The sequence below is a fragment of the Protopterus annectens genome, chromosome 16.part0, assembly GCF_019279795.1.
Source record: "Protopterus annectens isolate FY-2018-M chromosome 16.part0, PAN1.0, whole genome shotgun sequence".
NCBI lineage: Eukaryota > Metazoa > Chordata > Ceratodontiformes > Protopteridae > Protopterus > Protopterus annectens.
In genome coordinates this window covers 387726661-387749970 of record NC_056750.1, presented here as the reverse complement: position 1 = coordinate 387749970, position 23310 = coordinate 387726661, and the positions used below count along the sequence as shown (strand labels likewise).

At 39.5% G+C, this 23310-nt stretch overlaps 1 protein-coding gene across 7 annotated transcripts in view; it reads right to left on the bottom strand.

The window, feature by feature from the left end:
* LOC122790699 (dual specificity testis-specific protein kinase 1-like) overlaps nt 1-23310 on the bottom strand; it is a 1196153-nt gene that overhangs the window by 69292 nt on the left and 1103551 nt on the right. For all 7 annotated transcript variants that reach the window (XM_044058245.1, XM_044058246.1, XM_044058247.1 and 4 more), the window contains 2 exons: nt 18340-18513; nt 507-590 (listed from right to left, as the gene is read on the bottom strand). In XM_044058245.1, the coding sequence (XP_043914180.1) occupies nt 507-590; nt 18340-18513 (258 nt within the window). The remainder of the gene's footprint in view (nt 1-506; nt 591-18339; nt 18514-23310) is intronic.

The following is a 23310-nucleotide window of genomic DNA, read 5'->3' as shown; positions in this document are numbered from 1 at the left end:
AGCTTTTACCTGGATAGATGTGATTACAGGGACTCTGCATTCTTCCTGTATAGATATGGGCCCTTTAGGGGGTGAGAGGGGGGTAAAGTTAGCACTGAACCGATCTGTCAGGATGTTGGCAATATCAGTTGGTTCTGTAATTTTCATGCCGTTGTGCTGTAACTCAGAACAGATCTGGATGTTGCCATTGAGATTCTTGGCATAGCTATAGAATGCTTTGTGGTTGCCCTCACAGAAAAAGGAAGACAAATTCTCCATGCAATGTCCAAAATACAATTTTTTGACCACTTTTGCATTATCTCACAGTTGCTCATCACAAAACAAACTACTTTCACAACAGAAAATTCAAACAACATACTATAGGTTCATATGCACAATGTTGTGCACACATGAGATAGCACAGACACAGACAGTGGCCAAGGTTTGCACTTAGCACATTATGTGTGCAAATGTGCCACTCTGTCCATCTTTTATACTCACAAAGACAAATACTGGAGTATACGTACCCGGGTCCTGGGTAGAATTTCTGGGTCAGCTGGAATTCTTCCCAATATTTCACAAAGGACTATTCCAAAAGAGAAAACATCCACCTAAACACCATTAAGAAAAATGAGTGATATTATCTAGTGTGAGAACACTGCAGAATGCTTAAACATCCAAATTATCACAACACTACTGCAATCCATACAGCTAAATGTTGGAAGAGGAAAACACAACATTAAGAATGGTAATGCTTAATGATTTATTTTTATTAACTAAAGGATTGAGCAGGTGTTACAGCTCATCAGGGTGACTTCTTTGGAACATTCAATGTGTTAGCAATTGCTTTTAGAAGGATCTGTACTTTCTTTATCATGCAGTGCTATTAAGGAATAATGTATAGTAGCAGGAAGGCTCACAATGTTTTAAATCAAGTTGTATAAATGATAACAATGCAAGCTGCCATCAAAAAATACAATGATCTGTTAACTTTTCAAGCTTTAAAAACCGCAAGCTTTTTTTTAATTCAACTACGTTTAGTCTGTGGGTTTTCAGTTTGCTTAAAATGCTTAGAGTTGTACCACAGTGTATGATGTTTAAGCTGATGTTAGTGACCACAAGAACACAGCATATAAATGCCCTGTTCCTGTCAGATTATATCTTACTGATGCAGCCTTAGCTTTGCCTCATTAAATTTTATGTACCTCTGGCAACACAGCAAATAAAACTGCGTGATCAAAGCTTTATTTAAAGTCAGTATAAATTTTGTTTGGAGGCAGTACATAATCAAAAGTTAAACACATAAAACTTCTCAATGCAGTACTTTTCCACATTACTAGTTTGATTCACACCTTTCTTCCCAAATCAACCAACTTAATAATATTAAGTATAATTATTTATTTAATCTCTGTGGCATTACTACATTATACTCTGGGAAGTATTCCAAGAGAAAAACACCACAGTTATACTAGTGCTTTTCCACTGAGCTTTAGTAGCTCTATGGTGATAAGTGATTTGGAGACATGAAAGAGTTGCACTGTCATTAGCAATGTAAATGTATGACTCTGAATCAAACACAACTCAGCTGTGACAACTGTGTTATCTATTTCCCTAGTGCAGACAACTACAAATACACCCAGAGACACAGACAGACACATGCAGGCACACACACACACACACACACACACACACACACACACACACACACACACACACACACACACACACACACACACACACACACACACTTACTTGCTCACACATACATGTTCTGACACACATTCATACGTTAGGACAGTCACACATGCAGATATAACCCCATACTGTCCCATTCATGCTCTACACACACACACACACACATACACATACACACACACACACACACACACACACACACACACACACACATGCTCATTCACACATACACTTTCCAACACACATTCATCAGGACGGTCATATAATACACAGATATAACCCCGTACTGTCCCACTTATGCCCTTGGACACACACACACACACACACACACACACACACACACACACACACACACACACACACACACACACACACACACTAGCATGCTGGCATGCACACACGCATTTAAATACATATGACCTCTCAATCATGCCTGCAGCTTCACAGCATATACCTGCTGTCGAACATGTAGTTCCCCTCCTGCCACAGACTACAATGAATGTGTAAACAGATCATCCATTCCTGTTGTATAACTCCAAAAGAGTGATGTAGAGTTTAGCTTTGAATCACTCCACCACTCTATTTCAATGATGTTGAAAAGCCTTTGGGCAAAGCACTTGGCTAACTTACATTAGCTGCACCCCAGGACTGCAGCATTTGTATGTGGAGGTGACCAGCAAGATGGCTGTAGTGCTACTTGCCAGTGCCTTAATGCCAGTGTAGCATTATAGCAGTCTTTGAATTTATCCCTCATGACACATTAAGCAATTGTCCTAGAAACAGGATTACATAGTATGTTATGTGTTCCTGAATACCCCTCCATGAGTTTCCACTTTTCTTACTGGAGTCATGAATTCATTCTGCTTTCATTTAGTGCTGCAACACTCCGTCCCATATAATTCTTGAGTTTTATACATGAGAATATCATGCAGGAAATAGGGTGCAGCAGGAGCACTACTGATTATTGTGTGCTCTTTAGTCAGATTTTAAAATATGACATATGTAGCTTACTTGTATTTACTGTTAAGGTTTCAGGGTATCAGAACTGTACTACACTTGAATGTGAGGTTGTATAACTCAGAGAAGAAAGAAAAAAAAAACAGTTCTTTGTTCATTAAAAATGTTCCATATTCTTTGAGTTTGTGCGGCCTCAGTGACAGTATGTTACATTTCCTGCAGCAGACATAAGAATATGGTGCAAAAAAATGTGCTAATCCCATCTGCACGATGGCCATGATTCCCATGCCTACCACCTTCTCCTGCTGTTCTACAATGTCAGAAGTTGAAAGGAACAAATGGACCAAAAGGACATAGCAGCCTGATGGCCATTAGGGGAAGGGGGGATGAGCACTAAAAGTAATGATAAAAATACAGTTTCTACTTGTCTACCAAACCAGCAAAGCACAGACAGTCATGCCAAGCATGCTCCATTCAGGAATTCTACACCAGTCATGCCTGTTACAGAACAGGCAGATCTTGGTTTACAACCTGTGAAAAAGAAGACATAAATTTGCTAAATAGGACCAGTATGAGTACTGAACTCTCTATTCTCCTGGTTATTAATGCTTGTTCAGTTATTTCCTCTCTCTGGCAGCCAGCCTCGGCATTTGGTGAGTTGGCCAGTTTCCTAGTTACACTACCATTCCAACCTCCACTTCTGTGGCCTATAATTCTGTGAGCAGCCTACTGTGATGTATGATGTTAAAAGTCTTACAGATGCACCACATTCACAGTGCCTCTTTTGACCCTCTCAGTGGTAAATCAGTCATAGAAATGGACAAGGTTAGACAGTTAAGACCATTTGCTGGGTGAAGTTGCATTATTGCCCATCTGCTAAAAAAAAAAAAACAGCATTCAGGAACTCTACCAGCCTCTCATGCCTATCTTTCCATGACCTTCCTGAACAGAAGTAAGACTAATGGGCCTTTAACTACAGAACTCCTTCCTAGACATTCTTTTGTGCAAGGAATTTTTTGTGGAATGTTATCATATTCCAGTTTTAACAGACCACTTCTGTTGCAGTGATAATATAACATGGGCAAGAAGTCCAATGTCATCATATTCCAGTTTTACCAAACTGCTCCAGTTGCAATGGTAATAAAACACTATGGAACTGTTTCACCAAGTACCACTCCAGTAACAAAGGTGACACTACAGCTTTGCAATTGTCTAGTAAAGGACCACTCCAGTTACAATAATAAGATTACACCTATGTACATGGATCAATGAATACCACTCCAGTTACAATAATAAGATTACACCTATGTACATGGATCAATGAATACCACTCCAGTTACAATGGTAAGATTACACCTATGTAACTGGATAAATAAACACCACTCCAGTTATAATGGTGTGATTACACCTATTTAACTGGATCAATGAACACGGCTCCATTAACAATGGCAAGATTGCACCTATGTAACTGACTCAGTAAACACCTTTCCAGTTACAACGGTAAGATTGCACCTATGTAACTGGATGAATAAACACCATTCCAGTTACAATGTTATGATTACACCTATGTAACTGGGTCAGTAAACAACACTCCAGTTACAATGGTTAAATTACACCTATGTAACTGGGTCATTAAACACCTCTCTAGTTACAATGGTAAGATTACACCTATGTAACTGGATGAATGAACACCACTCTAGTTACAATGGTATGATTACACCTATGTAACTGTGTCAATAAACACCGCACCGGTTACAATGGTATGATTATACCTATGTAACTGGATGAATAAACACCATTCCAGTTATAATGGTATGATTAAACCTATGTAAATGGAACAATGAACACCGCTTCTGTTAAAATGGTAAGATCACACCTATGTAACTGGGTCAATAAAGACCACACCAGTTACAATGGCATGATTACACCTATATAACTGGATGAATAAACACTGTTCCAGTTACAATAGTAAGATTACACCTATGTAAGTGACTCAGTAAACACCTTTCCAGTTACAACGGTAAGATTGCACCTATGTAACTGGATGAATAAACATTGTTCCAGTTACAATGGTATGATTACAACTATGTAACTGGGTCAGTAAACACCACTCCAGTTACAATGGTTAAATTACACCTATGTAACTGGGTCATTAAACACCTCTCTAGTTACAATGGTAAGATTACACCTATGTAACTGGATGAATGAACACCACTGTAGTTACAATGGTATGATTACACCTATGTAACTGGGTCAGTAAACATCACTCCAGCTACAATGGTTAAATTACACCTATGTTACTGGGTCATTAAACACTTCTCTAGTTACAACGGTAAGATTACACCTATGTAACTGGGTCATTAAACACCTCTCTAGTTACCACTGTAAGATTACACCTATGTAAATAGGTCATTAAACACCTCTCTAGTTAACAATGGTAAGATTACACCTATGTAACTGGAGGAATGAACACCACTCTAGTTACAATGGTAAAACTGCATCTATGTAACTGGACCAAGGAACACTGCTGCAGTTATAATGTTAAGATTACACCTATATAACTGGGTCAATGAACACTGCTTCAGTTACAGTTGTAGAATTACACCTATATAATTGGGTCATTCAGCACCATTCCAGTAACAAAGATGATACTACTGCTCTGAACTGTTTCACTCAATACTACTTCAGTTACAAAAGTGAGACTAGAGTCTTAAACTAGTTCATCATCAACATTTCTGCAGTAATAAAGCAGAGATTAGAGTTTTGAAATTGATACAGCTGTCCAACTTGTTGGCACCTAAGGATGCATCATATTTCAATAGTTACATTAGTAGGAAGGGAACTACACCCCATTACATTCAAAATTTATCATTAAAATCTGATGTAAACAACTTAGTGCTGTACAGAAATGAAGTACTCCACTGCATATATACAGGTCTTCCATCCCCATCCACATGGATATGCCTTTAAACAGGTGACCAATCGGGTCTCCTTCTGTTTGTCGAGAAACAGAAGGTCGAACCCACTTAAGCGAAAGTGGACTACATCAGAAGTGCACTTTCGTGAAAGATGATTCACCGAAGCACGTTACAGTGGGGATAATGAAATATATCCTTTTCCCCACTGTAGTGCGATCTCGGAGTTAGTATATTTAAGTAGGGGAGGTGTGGGGGGCTTGCCTCACTGCAAAACAGTGGTTAGAGTTTTTATTATTTTTTCTGATTCTGTGTATCGGCTTTTGCGAAATTGCACTTTTTCGAGATTGTGATATTTCGATAAAGAAAAGTAGACCTGACCAATCACAGTATTTCTTTAAAAAATCAACTTAAAAGTAAAACTCATAGTCATGATAGTGTTATGACAGTTACAGGTAAGAACCATGTGTTAAACCGCCATTTTCTTGACAGTGTGAATTTAACTGTCTTGCTTATTTTTGTAGATAATTTTTTTTAAAAAGTATTTTCCCTTGAATTGCCAAATGCTACACTTCCTTGCTCCCTCTAAAAAGGGCCATGTTGTTATGGTGATGAGTTGGATGCCCCCATATGCATATAATTTTAAAGTGTAAATTACTGAAGTAAGTACTTTCACCTGTTATTTTTTGTAGTATGCAAACTGTGGAAATTATTTACCTGATACCCATCAAAGGCAGCACATTCTGTCCCTGTTCAGCACTTAACTCAAAGGTGAACCTTGAATAAAGTTGTACTACTAGTTACACACACTTTTGAGTGTATATATATATATATATATATATATATATATATATATATGTGTGTGTGTGTGTGTGTGTGTGTATGTCTCTCTCTCTTTCTCTCTATGTGTGTGTGTGTGTGTGTGTTTGTATGTATATATATATATATATATATATATATATATATATATATATTTATAGCTTATAATGATGAACACTGTTCCTTCTGTTGAAGGCAAAAACATTATCCTTAGAATAATTCTGCAAGACTGCTGAGAGGACCAGAGCACCCTAGCTAGGAAAGCTAATTATAAGTAAAGCATGTGTTAACAGCTGCTGTGATACAAGACATCTACACCCAGATTACAGTATCTCTAATTCTAATTTTACTCTGTATAACATGCTTTATATACATAGCAAGGTAACTGGTAAGATGGGAAGTGAACAAGCTGAAGAATCTAATGAGGCCGTTTAAAGACCTTATCATTTTATTTCAATGTAAGTCATAGCCGGGGCTCTCCAGTAGGCAAAAGAAAGAATAGGTTGGAGTTTCAAACATCAGATGCACTGCTTGTGCCCAAGTCTTGCATCTGAGAATTTGTGCCTTACACTCACTATTTATTGAAGCTACACCAGGGCGTATGAGCAAAACATGCTTTGCATGATTACTAGTATGGGTGGTACTGGTGTCCATCATTGTAGTCCAAATGGTGTTCCTTGAAGTCTGAGTGCAGGAAGAACAGGAAAATCCTTCTTATCTTGACACACAACACAGTAAACCTGCTTTTCCCACTTGCTGATTCAGTAAGTAAGTTTACTTGAGGATCACTATGTGTTCCCCAAAAAAACACTTGTGCAAATGATTATGACTGTGCCCTGCTCACTTTCTAACTTGTGTGGGCATGGTGCTGTCTGATGCACAGCATGGTCAGTCCATGCACTGTTCTGTAGAGCTTGGGTTGTCTGTGTCCTGGTCCACAACTATGGATCGGATGTTGCCTCTTTGCCACTGCTACAGTGTACTACATCTACCTCTGCTCTCTGCTGTGATTCTGCTGTTGCTTGCTCCTCTCCTGCCTTGCCACCATGTCCTTCTGCTACTGCCACTACATCTCTTATGGCAGTTCCTGTGATTATGTTCACCTGCTGATCCATTTGTTTGTGCAAAACCATGTTATGAAACAAAGTGCACAAATAAATGTACTGCTGCGTACTTACAGACTATACTAAACTGTTCCATGTGACATTGATACATGAGAAGTGACCCTTCAGTAGCACAGATTCCCACCCCACTGAATTTTGGGTTTTTGTATGGGCTGTGCTATAGGCCATTTCCTGTACCGTCTGAGGACTGCATATTAGCATCATAAACCTGGGCTTCAGGACATATCTGGCATCACCTACAACACATAAATAACTTAATGTATGTATGTGGCTTGTTGTCTGCATGCAGGCTACCTCTGGGTACACGGCTGTCTATCTGGCATATGGGTGCACCTACCAACCAGGTGACCCTGTTGAAGTTCCCATGTAGAACCATTAGCATAGAATAGATTTGTGCCCAATGTGTGAAATCTAACTGCCTGAGTCATACGCAGACACTACAAATAATACCCTGGCAGTTCAGAGAGTGGAATCCCTTTCTGTTAGTGTACTGCAGGCCCTGTGAATCAGGTGGGACCTTGATGGCAGCAATGGTACAATATATATAGATTCCAGCATCTTAGAGAAATGGGCTGTATCATAAAAAGGCCTGAAGGGTGCTGGTTCCCTCCTCTGCTGTCTTGGAGAACCAGCTATACCTCTCCACATGTTATAGCATAATATTAAGGAACTGCTATGAGTGTCAAGGCTAACACTTGTGATATCCCTAACATGTCCCTGTAGATTGCTAGAATGTCAGTGGAGTGAAGATGGTTAATGCTACACCATACCTTTCAACCTTTTACAGCAAGTAATCTGTACAAAGCCATAAATAATGGTGGAGGGGGGACAAAGGTCCAAAAAATACAGACACTTGTTAAATATTGCTGTTACAAACTTAGAAAGTTGATAGAATAATAGATTTTGCATTAGCATGAATTTTCTAAATCGTATGAAGTCTGAAACTCAAAAGTCTGCCATTATCTTCTGACTTCAACCCTCAATGATTTACCAGAAAACCACAATTTTATGAGAAACAGATTAAAAATATGAGGCAAAAATCTGGACATTCCGTGAAAATCTGTATGAGTTTAAATGCATGTATAAATTCTGAAAACAAAAAAATGGCTATTGCTGCACATTTCTTATCTAATAAATACATAAGACATACATATATGGGCATAGCTCTGATGTTTCGGGCTGAAATCCTTCCTCAAAATGATGAAAGGTATACCATCTGAGATGAACTGTATACTATTTTTATCACATTGAATTGGAATTGTGATATAAATCTGAGATGAACTTTATACTATTTTTATCACATTAAATTGGAATTGTGTTATAAATATAAATTGTGCAATTTAATTTATATACTATGTTCTCCCTTCCAATACCATAGCTTCAAAACTGGTCTTGAAATACAGGTCAAACCTACACATTTGTGGGAACCGTATCTTCTCTTAAATTTTTAAAAGGGATTAACATATTTATTATTTACACAGATCTACAGGGATACCTCCTAGAGAGACTTGTATAACTATGCTGTAAATTTCATATCACACCTTACAAACGAGAAAATGAACTTCTGAGCTTACATTTTAGGTAACTTCCTGAATTATTACAGTATCTGGACTATCTGAAAAAATGGCACACATTAAATTAAAGACTTTATATTGCTAGTCTGATTTTTAACATATGATTTAAAAAATTATTTAATAAGGAAGTACATTTATGGTAGTCTGTTTTTAAGAAGTTTGAGGAAGAATATCAACCTGAATTATCACTTACCCATTTTTAGTATATTGTGGATGATGTACGATGTTTTGAAATCTGCATGTCCCCTAGTTATTAAGTTAAATGTAATGATCAACAGCATAATGGCTGACAGCTAGCAAACCTGACAAATAAACATGGCCACTACAGATAGACATGGCTTATTTCTTACTGTCTGTGCAAACTAGAGAATCTAGTTCTACTTGTGGAAGCACAGAACAGTGTAGTGGGGGGGGGGGGGGGGGGGCACAAGTTGTCTGACAGAACTGTGTTTTAAATGATAAAGGCACCACCTATCAGTGCTTTGGCCAGGAAGGCATTTTTCGTCATTTATCTTGTCCAGTGCATCAACAGGTATGTTGCTTCTCTACCAGGTTTGCAATGAGGCTCAAGTAGCAGCTTTTCTTTCCCAGTGCAAGTCTTCAGGCCATCATAATTATTAGCATTTCTTATGGGATTCTGTGCTGTGAGACCTGTTAATGTGACATGTGCTCAACAGGTGGTGGGTGGGTGTTTGGAAGTAATATCTACGTCTTATTTAAAATGCATCTTGTAAGAGAAAAGAGTCTCATAAAACAGAAGGTCTTTGGCTAATGAAGTTCGCTGATGACTGCAAACTAGGAGCCATAATAGAAACTCCAAATGATGTGGACATCCTACAAAAGGGCCTCACTGAGACAGATACCTGGTGTCAAAGCCATGGCCTCAAGCTCAATGCCAAAAAGTGCATTGCCATCCCCTTTGGTAAAAACTCTGTACCCATGAACTACAACATAGGCGGTAGTATACTTAACACTGAAAGTGTGATGAGAGACCTTGGGACACAGGTGGACAGTAGTCTCTCCTTTGATAATCACATCGCCACAGTAGTCAGGAAATCCTTCAACATGGCACACCTCATCACAAAAGGTTTTTCATCCAGAAAAAAAGAGGTCATTGTTCCCCTCTACTCATCACTCATTAGACCCATTATAGAGTACAGCGCCCCTTTTAGTATGTACCTCACAAGACATCTACAACAACTGGAAAGGTCACAGAAATACCTCACAAAGAGGATTACCGGCCTCAAACAGATGCCTTACTCAGACCGTCTCAAAAAACTTCAGCTTTGCCTAACATACAAAGCTATGTCAAACCCAGAGCTGTTGGACATGCTCCACTTAAAGAAATCCCAATCCCTCCGAGCTACACGCTCTAGGGACCTAAACCTTGTTACTACAATAAACAGAACGTGCCGGAGGGATAGATTCCTGTCCCAGAGACTTCCCATACTCTGGAATAAACTACCTATCTATATAAAACAAAGCTCCTCATTAGCACTCTTCAAGAAAAATCTTGATGATTGGATGGGAAATAGGAAATTCATCCCAGGGATCACCTCTGTGGCTCTGCTCGGCAGTGGCACAGGAAAATAATTTTATTGGGTGGCAAAAGCCAGGGTACCTTTTTGGCTGGGCTTGTATAGGCCCCAGGGCCGATAGCCTAGTACCTACCTATGAACCTATGAGTAGGTGTTGTATTCCATTAACGCACACACATGCTTTATGAAAACACCCTACATTCTATACAAACAATTGCATATTCTTTTCATTAAGACTCTGGTATAACAAAAGGACTAAACTTTAAAAAAAATGATATGCAAGTCCTTTCTACAGAAAACTGACATTAAAATATCCATCAGCAGTACTGAAAAGTACAGACGGGCTTTACATAATACTTAGCTAATGTGCATATGTTAAACTTTCCAGCTAGACATTGTCTTGGAATTTGCTTGGATTTGCTGACATGTGATAAAATGTTCAGGTCTGACAGCATTTAGGACAACAAACCATAGCATTCAAGAACTGGCCTACTCTCAACATGAATACTATTTCTTTGCACATCTCATTTATGTGCTGGCAGTGCTGGTCTGATAAAATCTTCTCTACCTCCTCCAAAACTAGCCGCACAACTACAAATAAAATATGAGTAATCCATTTTTAAAAGTTCTTTTCCATTGGAACTGTAAACATGCTTTGCTATTTAACTTATTGCCTTAGGTCCCATACTGGTAAGTCAAATGAAGTATTGATACCTCCTATATAGCCAGGAAAAAATGTAAACCTAGGTGTTACTCTGTATATAATTCACTCCAGCAGTTCTCTTTGGCACCAATACAAGTCCCTGAAACTAGACTATTCATATCTCAACTCCCTGGTTTAAACTCTTTGTGATAGTTCAAGTACCAGTTTGAACAAAACATATGCATTTGAGCCTGCCAGCTTATGAATAAACACACCAAATGGTAAGATTCCATGAAATCATTATTTTTTAACAAGGAAAAAGCCTCCCTGCATCCTCTGTGTGGGTGTGATGGCTTTTCCATCTCATTGCCTGTACTTTTTCATTCTTATTCCAAGGTAACTCCACCTCGGACAAAGGGTGATCAGTTAATATGAGGTAAAACTGTCTCATTTGTGGACAGGTGAAATCACTCTAGAATGTCAGGAAACAGACATTACTCCTACATGAAGTGAGCAAATAAAAATGAATTATAACTACCTTGAGCAATGGTTGAACAACTGTAAAAAATCTATGAAGAAATAAGCAACTGATTTGACACATGCTCTCTATATGGATTCACTTCTGAATCTCGAAAAAATGAAATATCAAATTTTGGTATCTTGAGACCAGAGTAGAGAAGCTCCACAAAAAGCAAAAATCAAAACACCGACATCCAAAATCTCGACAATAACAGACCACAATGAAGACCCAATGCTCCTCGACATAAAAACACAAAAACAACCCTTCTCACATAACACTAGCATACATTCAAGCATGGGGGCAACCCCCCGCTCCCCCAAACCCCTGCTGTTTATGTATACCAACTCTGAGGTTGCACTAACATGAAAAAATACAAACCTAATGTAATGCGCCCTACACTCCCAATGCACACTGTTATACTTATCTCATGAGAAATACACATTCTACACATATACAAAACTCATCAATTTCAACACTTATACACGCACACACTCTCACCTACCTACCCTAACCAACTTCTAAAACTTTCCAAAAAAGTAAAACAAATCACATTTCTACCCAAAACCCTGACAAACTACAAACCTACCTGAATCTCCAAACATAACCACGCGTTGCCCGCCGTCTTTACTACCCAGAAATCAATAAACCTTAAAGTGACCCCATACAACGATGGACAGAATGTACAGTTGTGTACACTTACCATAAATGTAGATGTTCGAGTGTATTCACTGTTGCAATCATCACATTTGGGCTATCTGCTTGCAGTAGCCCTCATTCGGCCTGATTATAAAAGTCTTGGGTCCTGCATCAGTTGCTGTCTCATCTTCTGTGACATCAGATAGTCAGGGGTATAAAGCATGCAGCCAATGTCATTACATCAGTTTTTCTTGCCCCAGATGTCAGGTGCCCCCCTTAATGGGAAGCAATTAAATATATATATATATATATATATATATATATATATATATATATATATATATATACACACAAAGTTATACCTCCAACAAAAAAGCAAATACACCAAAAAGCTTTTAAGTATAGTAGAGGAGAATAGAGGTATAGCCAAAAGAAGTCAGGGGGCTGGAGGGAGGGTAACCAGGACTGCAACAGTGTATACACTTGAACATCTACATTTATGGTAAGTGTACACAACTGTACTATGTTCTACGTGTTTCACTGTTGCAGTCATCACATTTGGGTAGAATCCCAAAGCTAAGGATGGGAGGAGGAATTTAGATAGCATTAGGAGCAACTATAAGGCCCTGCAAGACTGCAGTGGCAAAGCCAGCTCTGGATTTAGAGAAAATTGGCAAATGATAATGCTTGGTGAAAGTATGTACAGAACTCCAGGTAGCAGCTTCTAGGATGTCTCTGGTAGTGACACCTCTGAGAAAGGCTGTAGAAGTAGATTGCAGCCCTGGTTGAATGGGGTCTAATCCCCTGTGGGATAGGTTTTCCATGGTGCTTATAGCAGAAATGAATGCAATGGCCTATCCATTTAGAAATGGTTTGCTTTGAAATAGCCTTCCCCTCTGCCCCTGCAGCAAATGCCACCAGCAGTTGTTCAGATTTCCTTTGAGGTTTAGTCCTGTCCAAGTAAAATCTAAGTTGTCTGTGCACATCTAAGGAGTGCAGTATCCATTCCCCTTTGTTTTGCGGATTAGAAAAGAAGGTTGGCAAATGAATGGACTGATTAAGAGCTACACTGGATACCACCTTGGGCATGAAAGAGGGATTGGTCCTGAGGGACACCCTGTCTGCATGAAAGATGATGAAAGGCTCTAAAGCCATAAGGGCCTGTAATTCAGATACCCTTCTTGCTGAAGAGATTGCTAAAAGGAAAGCTGTTTTCCAAGAAAGGAATTTTAACTCTGCAGTTGCAGCTGGCTCAAAAGGAGGAAGAGTGAGTTTTTCCAATACATAATTAAGGTCCCAGACTGGAGTTGGGGCTCTCCTGGGTGGTCTTAAGTTTTTGGCCCCACTGAGGAACTTCTTGAGCAGTAGGTGAGAAAAGAGGGGTCGTTCTATGTTATAATGAGCTGAAATGTCTGAAACATGAATTTTGACAGAGGAAAAGGAAAGGCCCTTGTGAAGCATCTCAGTTAAGTATTGAAAAATCTGAAGTAAATTGGGTGCTGCTGTGACCATCCCTTGAGTTTGGCTCCAGGCACAGAATCGCTTCCATTTTTCAGCATAAGATTTTCTAGTACTAGGCCTCCTTGCCTCCAAAATAACATCCAACACTTGTTTACTGAGGGATGGTAATGGAGAGATTAGGTAATTAGCCAGGCTGCCAGGTTCAGGGTTTGAAGCTGGGGGTGCAGAATCTGGCTCTCCTGCTGAGACAACAGGGTAGGGGTCTAAGGTAGGTGCCATGGGGCCAGATGTGACACACTGTGCAAGAGGGGGTACCAGTGTTGGCATGTTCAGTCTGGTGCAATCAGTATCATCCTTGGTTTGTCTTGTTTGATCTTTAGTAGTACTTTGGAGAGGAGAGGCAAAGGAGGAAAGGCATAAACTGATAGATTTTTTCCAGCTGAAGGACAGAGCATCCAATTTCCAAGCTTGTTTGTGGGGAGTCCTTGTGCAGAATTTGTCCAATTGGTAGTTCTGGGGGCAGGCAAACAGGATTATATCTAGGATCCCCCATTTGGTGATCAACATGTTGAAAATCTTCGGTTCCAGTTTCCACTCATGTGGGTCCATGAGATTTCTGCATAGTTCGTCTGCCAGTGTATTTAGTTTTCCTGGCAGGAATTGAGCTTGTAGATGAACTTGGTAGCTCAAGGCTGTGTTCCACAGAGCCATGGCTAGTCTGCAGAGGGGGTAAGAATGGGTACCCCCTGCTTGTTTATGTACCACATAACACTGTTGTTGTCCGTCTTTACCATTAATTGTCCTGGAAGAATGTGGTCCTTGAAGGCTGTCAGAGCATTCTGTACAGCTAACATTTTTTTTAATTGATATGCAGGTGCATTTGAGTTGGGTTCCATTTGCCCTGAATGCACTTCCCTGCCAGGTAAGCCCTCCCATACATAGTCTGCTGCATCTGTTGTTAGGGTTTGGGCAGCAGGGGGCAGAGTGAATGGTAGTCCCTTGTTTTGGTGGCAGGCCTCTGCCCACCAAAGGAATTCCAACCCTAGGCAAGGTATGATAGGAATCATTGCTTCTAGTTACTGAGAATGTTGACACCATAGGCTTTTTAGATACCATTGTAGTTTCCTCATATGCATTCTTGCATATGGAATTAGTAGAATGCATGAGGCCATGAACACCAAGGTTTGGAGTATTTGTCTTGCAGATAGCAGGGTTTTTGTGGCCACTAGTTTGAAGTAAGTTGTCAAATTAATTTGTTTCTCTGGCATGAGGAAAGCCATCTGGGAAGTTATGTTCAAGCTTGCTCCCAGGAATATAATTTGTTGACAGGGTACCTGATGTGATTTCCTTTCTTTTATGGTGTATACCCCAGACAAGTTAACACCTTTTGTACAAATGCCAGATGATTCAGAAGTTTGTCTTGGCTTTCTGCCTGAATTAGACAATCGTCCAGGTATGGGTATATTTGAATATTTATTTGCCTGCAAAATGCAATGACTGGAGCTAGGCACTTTGTGAATACCCTGGGTACAGTAGATAAGCCAAAGGGCAGTGCAGAGAACTGATAGTGCATGCATCCTGCTTTGAAGTGTAGGTATTTTCTGCAAGATTCCCTGATTTGGGATGTGCAGGTAGGCTTCCTTTAAATCCAGTGCTGCCAGCGAGGCATGTTTGCCTATTATGGAAAGTAACTGGTGAAGAGTTAGCATCTTGAATTCTGGAATCACCAAATAGGTGTTTAGGATAGACAGGTCCAGGACAGGATGCCATGAGTTGTCTTTTCTGGGTACCAAGAAAAGTCTTGTGTAGAAACCTTGTCCCTTTTCCACTACTGGTACAGTCTGAATAGCCTTTATGCTTAAGGGAGAGAGTACTTGCTTTTGAGCCTCTGCCCGCTGATTTGGGGGCAGGTCTGGCCAACCGTTTGGAGTTGGTAACATGTGGAAGTGAAATCTGTATCCTTGGGAAACTATGTTTAAAACCCATTTGTCTTGGGTAATGAGTTTCCAGGTTTTTGCTTGCAGAGCAATCTTTCCCCCTAAAGGAGCAGTCAGTTGAGAAGTACATGGAAGATTTAAAGTTAAGTCATTGAGACAGCTTACCACAGGTGGGAGACTTACTACTCCCCGATCTGGAAGTGGGAGCCCCCCCCCCCCCAATGCTTAGTCCTGTGCCTGGGACTGAAGCCTGGTTGTTCTGCTGGTTCTGGTTTGAACTGAGATGGCCTGGAAGAGGCAGGAAAGGACCAGTTTTTTGTGGGCCAATGCCTACTAAATATAGGAAGCTGCACTTGTAAGAAATCTTTAACAGTCTGCATAAATTTAGCTTTTTCCTCCATCTTTTTAAGAACTTCTTCTGGTTTGATACCAAACAGGCACTCCTGATTTAAGGGAGCATCCAGCAATTTAGTTTTAAAATGATCTGGCAAAGATTGCTCCTTAAGCCAAGCATGCCTTCTAATAACAGACCCGGTGACAGCAGCCCTGCAATATGCCTCTAGTGAATCAAAACCACACTGCAAAGTATGTTTTCTAACCTGTTCAGTAGAATGCATTAAATCCTGTAAATCCTTATTTTCAGCACAACCAGGAATCAACATAATTTTCTGTTTAAGCAATCCAATAATATGCTGCTGATACTTTAACATATGAAACTGGCAATTTAAGGCTCTGATGGCCAAGGTTGCAGAGGTGTATACCACCCCATCTATCCAAGACCCTGGAATCTCTATCAGAGGGTGTAGGATTTTTGGCAGTAGTAGCCTTAATGCCCTTGGGTCCCTGTGAAATGGTCTCAGGATCTGCAGTAGGATTTTTAAAAAGGAACTTGTGAGAATCAGGAATCCTGTAATATCTATCAGGTTTTCTGGGAGCAGGAGGTAAAGAGTCAGGGGCCAAGCTAGATTCCTAAAAGGCATCATCAACAATGTCCAGCACAGGAGGGATAGCTAAAGGCCTGTGTTGGGGCAGGAGTAAGACATCTTTAAGCCTCTTTTTAGAATCAGAGTAATCCTGGCTTTCCCAGTGAAAATGCTCCCTAAGAGTATGCAAGGTTTCACCAAAAGAAAAATCCTCTGGGGGAGAAGCAGAGGGAATAGAGTCCTCTGCATCAGAATCCTCATAGGTAAATAAGGGTAAATCCTGGTCATCATAGGAAACAGAAATTTCAGAATCCTGGTCAGAAGTATCATAAGCAAATTCAGTCCTAGGTCTCTTAGACAGGAAAGGTTGGCTTCCCCTGATTAAAGTAATAAGGTCTTCAGACATTCATATCATTTGTTTTTTAGGCATAGAGGCCTGACCATGCAGTCTGGGCGTCGGTTTCCTAGGCATGGTTCGAGTTTTAGGCCTAGAAGAAGAAGATGGCGTCGGTTTAATATGCAAGTCAGTAGGCATGAATACACCCTCAGAAGCCGGTGCCTGCACAGTGGCTCCGGACCCATCCAAGGTAGAGACATCCGCAGGTTCCACAGTTGAAGCATCTCACGGCATACCGGACTCTGAATTGGTCTCAGTAGAGGTCTGCGAATCTGAAGTAGCGGGTATCAGGGGCTGTGAAAGTGCCTCACTGAGTACCGTCAAACTGGTGACTAGCTTAGGAGAAGTGTCGTCGGCAGCTTTGGACCTAGGCGGCCTGTCTCTGCCTTTATCTTTGCATTTTTTTGGAATGTCGGTAGTCGGGTGGCTTACTGAAGACATATCTGGATAATTGAACCAAGTACCAAAATGTTTACAAGCGAAAATGTACCGATGACAAATAGTTTGTGGATTAAATAAGGCACAAAACTGACAGTGAGATGCGCTGTGGTCAGGGCCTAGACGAGGAATACAGTACGAATGAAAATCTTTATGAGGTATTTGCTTTCCACAAGAAATACAATTACTGACTTTTACTGACATTGGTCTAGAGCAAGAAAAAGTTTCCCCAATGGGGTACTTAGCTTTAGCTGAAGACTTCAGTTCTGAAACTCGAAAACGAAAATTTCAGGAGTCGGCCCATCAGCACTTGTGAACTGCTTCTGCTTCGGCCACTGCACGGCAAGAAAGATTGATGTAATGGTGTTGGCTGCATGCTTTATACCCCTGACTACCTGACATCACTGAAGATGAGACAGCAACTGACGCAGGACCCAAGACTTTGATAATCAGGCTGACTGAGGGCTACTGCAAGCAGATAACCCAATAGTGATGACTGCAACAGTGAAACACGAAGAACATCACACCACAACTACTGCAGATTCGGAAAACTAAGATTTGACAATGTGCAGTTTTGAATAACTGCACTTTTGCTATTCTGGTCTTGAGATACTGAAATTCGATATTTCAGTATTTCGAGATTCATAAGTGAATCCCTCTATACATATCAATTTCAGAAGAAACAAAGAATGCAAGCAATATTTCTGAATGAACATGCCATGATATAGTTAAAGTTTAACAGTTATTTTCATTAAATCATAAGAGAGCAAAAAGTGCACCTACCTTTCTGTCATATGGCTCCCCTCGAAGCATTTCTGGGGCCATCCAGAAAGCAGATCCCACCAGGGATAACTTCCGTTCAGGGTCGTTCACTGGCAGCTCCACAACTTCTCTGGCCAATCCAAAATCAGTGACCAATGCTTCCCTACCCCTTGGGCTGACACGGATTAAGCAGTTCTGTAGGAGACAAATTCATTTTTAGGCATCACTGTAGCATTGACCTGCTGTCAAAGAAATTCCACACTACCTAGAGTAAACCCATCAGAATAGGCATGCAACAGCATTCTTTTTTCCTTTATACACAGCCTGCTAGCACCCCACCCTATTAAAATAACTTTTAGTATAGCATACTGAAGATTGGCCCTTCCACTAGTATACAGTGTATGAAGAATACTAGAATTATGGGTTATTTACACAAAGCAAGACTTCTTCCATTGCTAACCCAGCTTTGTCACTCACAAGTCCATCAACAGTAGTTTTCTCCACAAAACATTAGTTTGGGAATTGCACAAAATTTGAAAGCTTATTATGTCCTGAAACACACACACACACACACACACACACACACACACACACACACACACACACACACACACACACACACACACACACGTGTGCACACTGTGTGGTGCATTATTGTGCTACAAGTACAGAAGTGATTCCAGCTATCTGTAATTCACTGTATAGCAGTCGATGTGCCTGAGTAGTACCAGTGGCAAACACTGTTCTGTATGTTCCAGAAGAGGTAATCCAAAAGCACACACAGAAAGAATGCTATGAAAACATCCAAGGAAAGCAGAAAGCCAAGCTAGATCCACAAATCTATTTATTTAGCGCTTTCATCCACAAATAACACTGGACTTCACCAGAATAACATCCTCACTCATTCCATGACTTTTATATAGCAAAATACAATTAAAAGCCCCTCACCCCCCAACAAGATCCAAAAAATAAACAAGCACAAGGAAGTTCCATTTCAATTAAAGAAGCTGCCCTACCTAAATACCTTGTTTTTAAACAAACAACCAAATGTTAGACAATCATGCAAAATATTATATATAAAAGTACAAATAATATGACATAAAAACAACTATATATGAACACCTTGCATTTAAACATTTAACTTAAAACCACTCATTTAAAAAAAAACATGCTGCTTTTAATTTCAGGAAGCTACTTAATGACAGAGCTTCATTAAGACCTGAACTAGCTGTGGCATTAAGTTTTAACTGCCATTTAAGCTCCATAAATTCAAGGAACTCATTACAAGGACCCACCTCTTTCACCAAGATCTACTTGGTCTATGGCAGCAAATCTAAACTCATGTTATGGATTATCTTTTATGTGCTTAAATAGTGCATTCCTTTCATCCCCTTTTCCAATATCATACACATGTTGGTAAAGTCTCTTTCTCAAGCTTAACTTAGTTTTACCAACATAGAATGCACAACACCCCTGACACAATACTAAATAAAGCACACCTTTGCTGCTACATGATCACTTTTTTCTAAGCCTCACTCTTCCAAAACCATCAACAAAAAATGTATCACCTTCCATAATAAAGGAACATTGCCTACAATGGCCACATTTTCTCATGAAACCCTCAAAAGCACCAGATGGACCCCTTTCTATTAGACTTGTAAAACAAAAGTCATTTTTATATACAATCCTTGGTGTTTCCCCCACGGGTATCTCCCTATATTCATCATCCAGACAGAACACTCTCCAATTCCTTTTCACTATGTTAGTAAGTCCATGAAAATCAGTGTTATAGGTAAGCACCAATGCTCTTTCAAAATTCCCCCTTCCCCATTTTTACAACGTGCATTAAGAGTCCCGTCTTTTAGAAGGGGAACAAAATGTCCTGTGGCCCTTTTTGTACAAACTTCTGCAATAATTTCTACCACAAACTCCTCTGGGTACCCCCTTACAATAAGCATAGATTTGAGTACCTCACACTCTTTCCTGAATTCAGCCTCATCTGAAATCATCCTTGCCAAGTGTACATATTGACCCTTGACTAAGGACTTTTTTTTTATAATGAGGGTGCATACTACTATAATGGAGCAGGGTGTCAGAGTAGGCAGGCTTCCTAAAAATATTGGATTCAAAAACCTTTTCCTTAATATTCTTCCTAATGGTGACATCTAAAAAAATTCACCTCATTCAGTTGAATATCACATGTGAATTTCAAAAAATTAGTAGTCCCATTAAGGTATTCACAAAAGACATTCAGCTTATCCAAACTATCTTTCCAAAAGAAAATTAAATCATCTGGGTACCTACCATAAAATACCCAAAAATGCCTGAAGTCAGAATTTAGAACAAAATTAATCTCGCAATTAGCCAACACAGCATTTGCAAACTTGGGGGCACAAATAGCCCCCACAGTCACCCCAGTTTTTTGCTTAAAAATGTGATTTTCAAAAATAAATTATTTTCTAACACCAATTCCATGAAACATCTAAGCACATATGCTTTATCTACATCCATCTTTGCATAACAACATAAATATTCATAAAACCATATAACGCCTAATTCATAAGGGTTAACAGAGTAGTGGTCTTGTGCATCAAAGGTGACAAACACCAATGATTCATCATACACAACATTCCTGATTTTCATCAAGAAATCCCATGAATCTTTAAGAATGCAAATGCTCTCTCTAAAGATGCCCTGTGTATGATCGTCAATATATTTCACCAAACAGTACGTTTTTGAGGCCTTAGCATCAACTATAGGACATAACGGTGGATTCATTACGTCCTTATGCACCTTTGGAATGCCAAAGATGGTAGGAGTTTTAAGGGTAGATACAGAAACATAACTGAACTCTTCCACTGTGATGACAATATTTAAGACCAGTTCATCTAAAACAAGATCAGCTTTCCTGAAAGCTATGTTCATCTCATTGAGATAGTTCTTCATACTTGTCAGTAAACAACATAGTCATCATTTTATTAATACAGTCATGCACGTCCATAATAACCAAACCTCCCCCTTATCAGGCTTCATCACTCTAAGTTGCTTATTATTAAGAATAACCTTTAACAGTTCAGCCTCAACGTTGTTTAAATTGGAAGCCTGAGTCCCATAATCAGCAGTCCTCAAAAATTCTCTAAACTCAAACTCATACATCTTCTCAAACAAGGCCACCCTTAGGTGCATTGGAGGAACAAACACACTTGGCCTTTTTAAACTATTATTTGACAGGGGCCCTACATGACCACTTCTATTCCTAAACAATAAAGCACAATTGAGCTTCCTAATAAACATCTTGAAATGCAGTAAAACATCACTAATATTTGCCCTATCAGTAGGCACAAAAGACATCCCCCTTTCCAGCAAATCAGCACAACCTTGACGATGTCCAGGTCTTAATGAAGCTCTGCCATTAAGTAGCTTCCTGAAATTAAAAGCAGCATATTTTTTAAAATGAGCGGTTTTAAGTTAATTGTTTAAATGCATGGTGCTCATAGATAGTTGTTTTTATGTCATATTATTTGTACTTTTACATGTAAAGTTTTGCATGATTGTCTGACATTTGGTTGTTTGTTTAAAAACATAAGGTATTTAGGTAGGGCAGCTTCTTTAATTGAAATGGAATTTCCTTGTGCTTGTTTAATTTTTGGAGCTTGTTGGGGGGGGGGGCTTTTAATTGTATTTTACTATATAAAATTCATGGAATGAGTGAGGATGTTATTCTGATGAAGTCCAGTGTTATTTGTGGACGAAAGCACTAAATAAACAGATTTGTGGATCTAGCTTGGCTTCCTGCTTTCCTTGGGTGTTTTTACAATGTTCCAGAAGAGGTACCTTTAAACTTAAACAGTGCTATCAACTGTTCACGTCTCTTTTGTTACATCATTTTTAACTCTGTGTTGTGATTCAGCAATATCAGTAGGTCTTAAGCATATTATGCACCAGTGTTGATGGAAATATGTATCGGACTGTAAATGCAGAAACTCTTATTTCTGTTAGCAGTTTTCATCTTTTTTCTCTCTTTTCTTTTGTACTAAGTTATCATATGTCCAAACAACTCTATGCTGCTTTGGGTAATTTTGCTAACAGACATGTGCATGTCATTGTTGACTAAGTTAATAAAGAGGACTGGAAAGTAAATTTCAGTGTATCGCCAAAACAGTTATAATGGCTAAACAAACAGCTGGGAAAAATGCACTGAATTTAGTGCCTCAGGCCTTGTATGGTCACAGTAACACATCAGTCATAGTTTCATGGGTGATTACTAGGCTAATAACCAAAAAGGGCCTTTTAACCCTAGCTATACTTCCCAGCTATATTTGACAGTTACAATACCACTCATTTTATAGGGGGTATAACTTGGATTTGAGTGTTTGAGTATTTACAAGCTTCCTCTTTCTTATAGGGACATAGGTGGTAGATTGTTGTAAATTTATGATTACCCATCCACTGATCCAAATTGTCCTTGAGTAAATGCAGAAAGGAACTCTGTTTCTCATAGATGGGAAGACTGTTTCAGAGAAGTGGTACTCTCTGAGAGATGTACCTGTCTCTCCTACATGATGAGATTCAGGTCTCTAGATCAGGTGTTTCTGATACTATTTGTTTCATGGATGTGCAACAGTGCCATAATGGCTGGAGGAGGACAGGCTGCTTCGAAGGCCAAGCATATATCATTCCTCAGCAGTCTGTAGGAGATAATCAAAACAAAAAAAACAACAAAGCAGGACCATCAGGCTCATAAAATCCAACTTGCTTTATTGAACAAAGAACAGGATGAGCACTTTCACGTGTGTAACACGCTTCTTCAGATCTCAAAAAACAAACCATCCATCCAGATTTAAATAATAGCAAGTGTCTCATCCTTTCAGTTAAAATCAGTGGAGCAAATATGCATCATAAAGTAAAGCAATTAAGCTGCAATGATGAAACAAGCCAAAGACTTAAAGCTACAGGATCTTATACAACTGAAAATACCTAAGATACAAAATA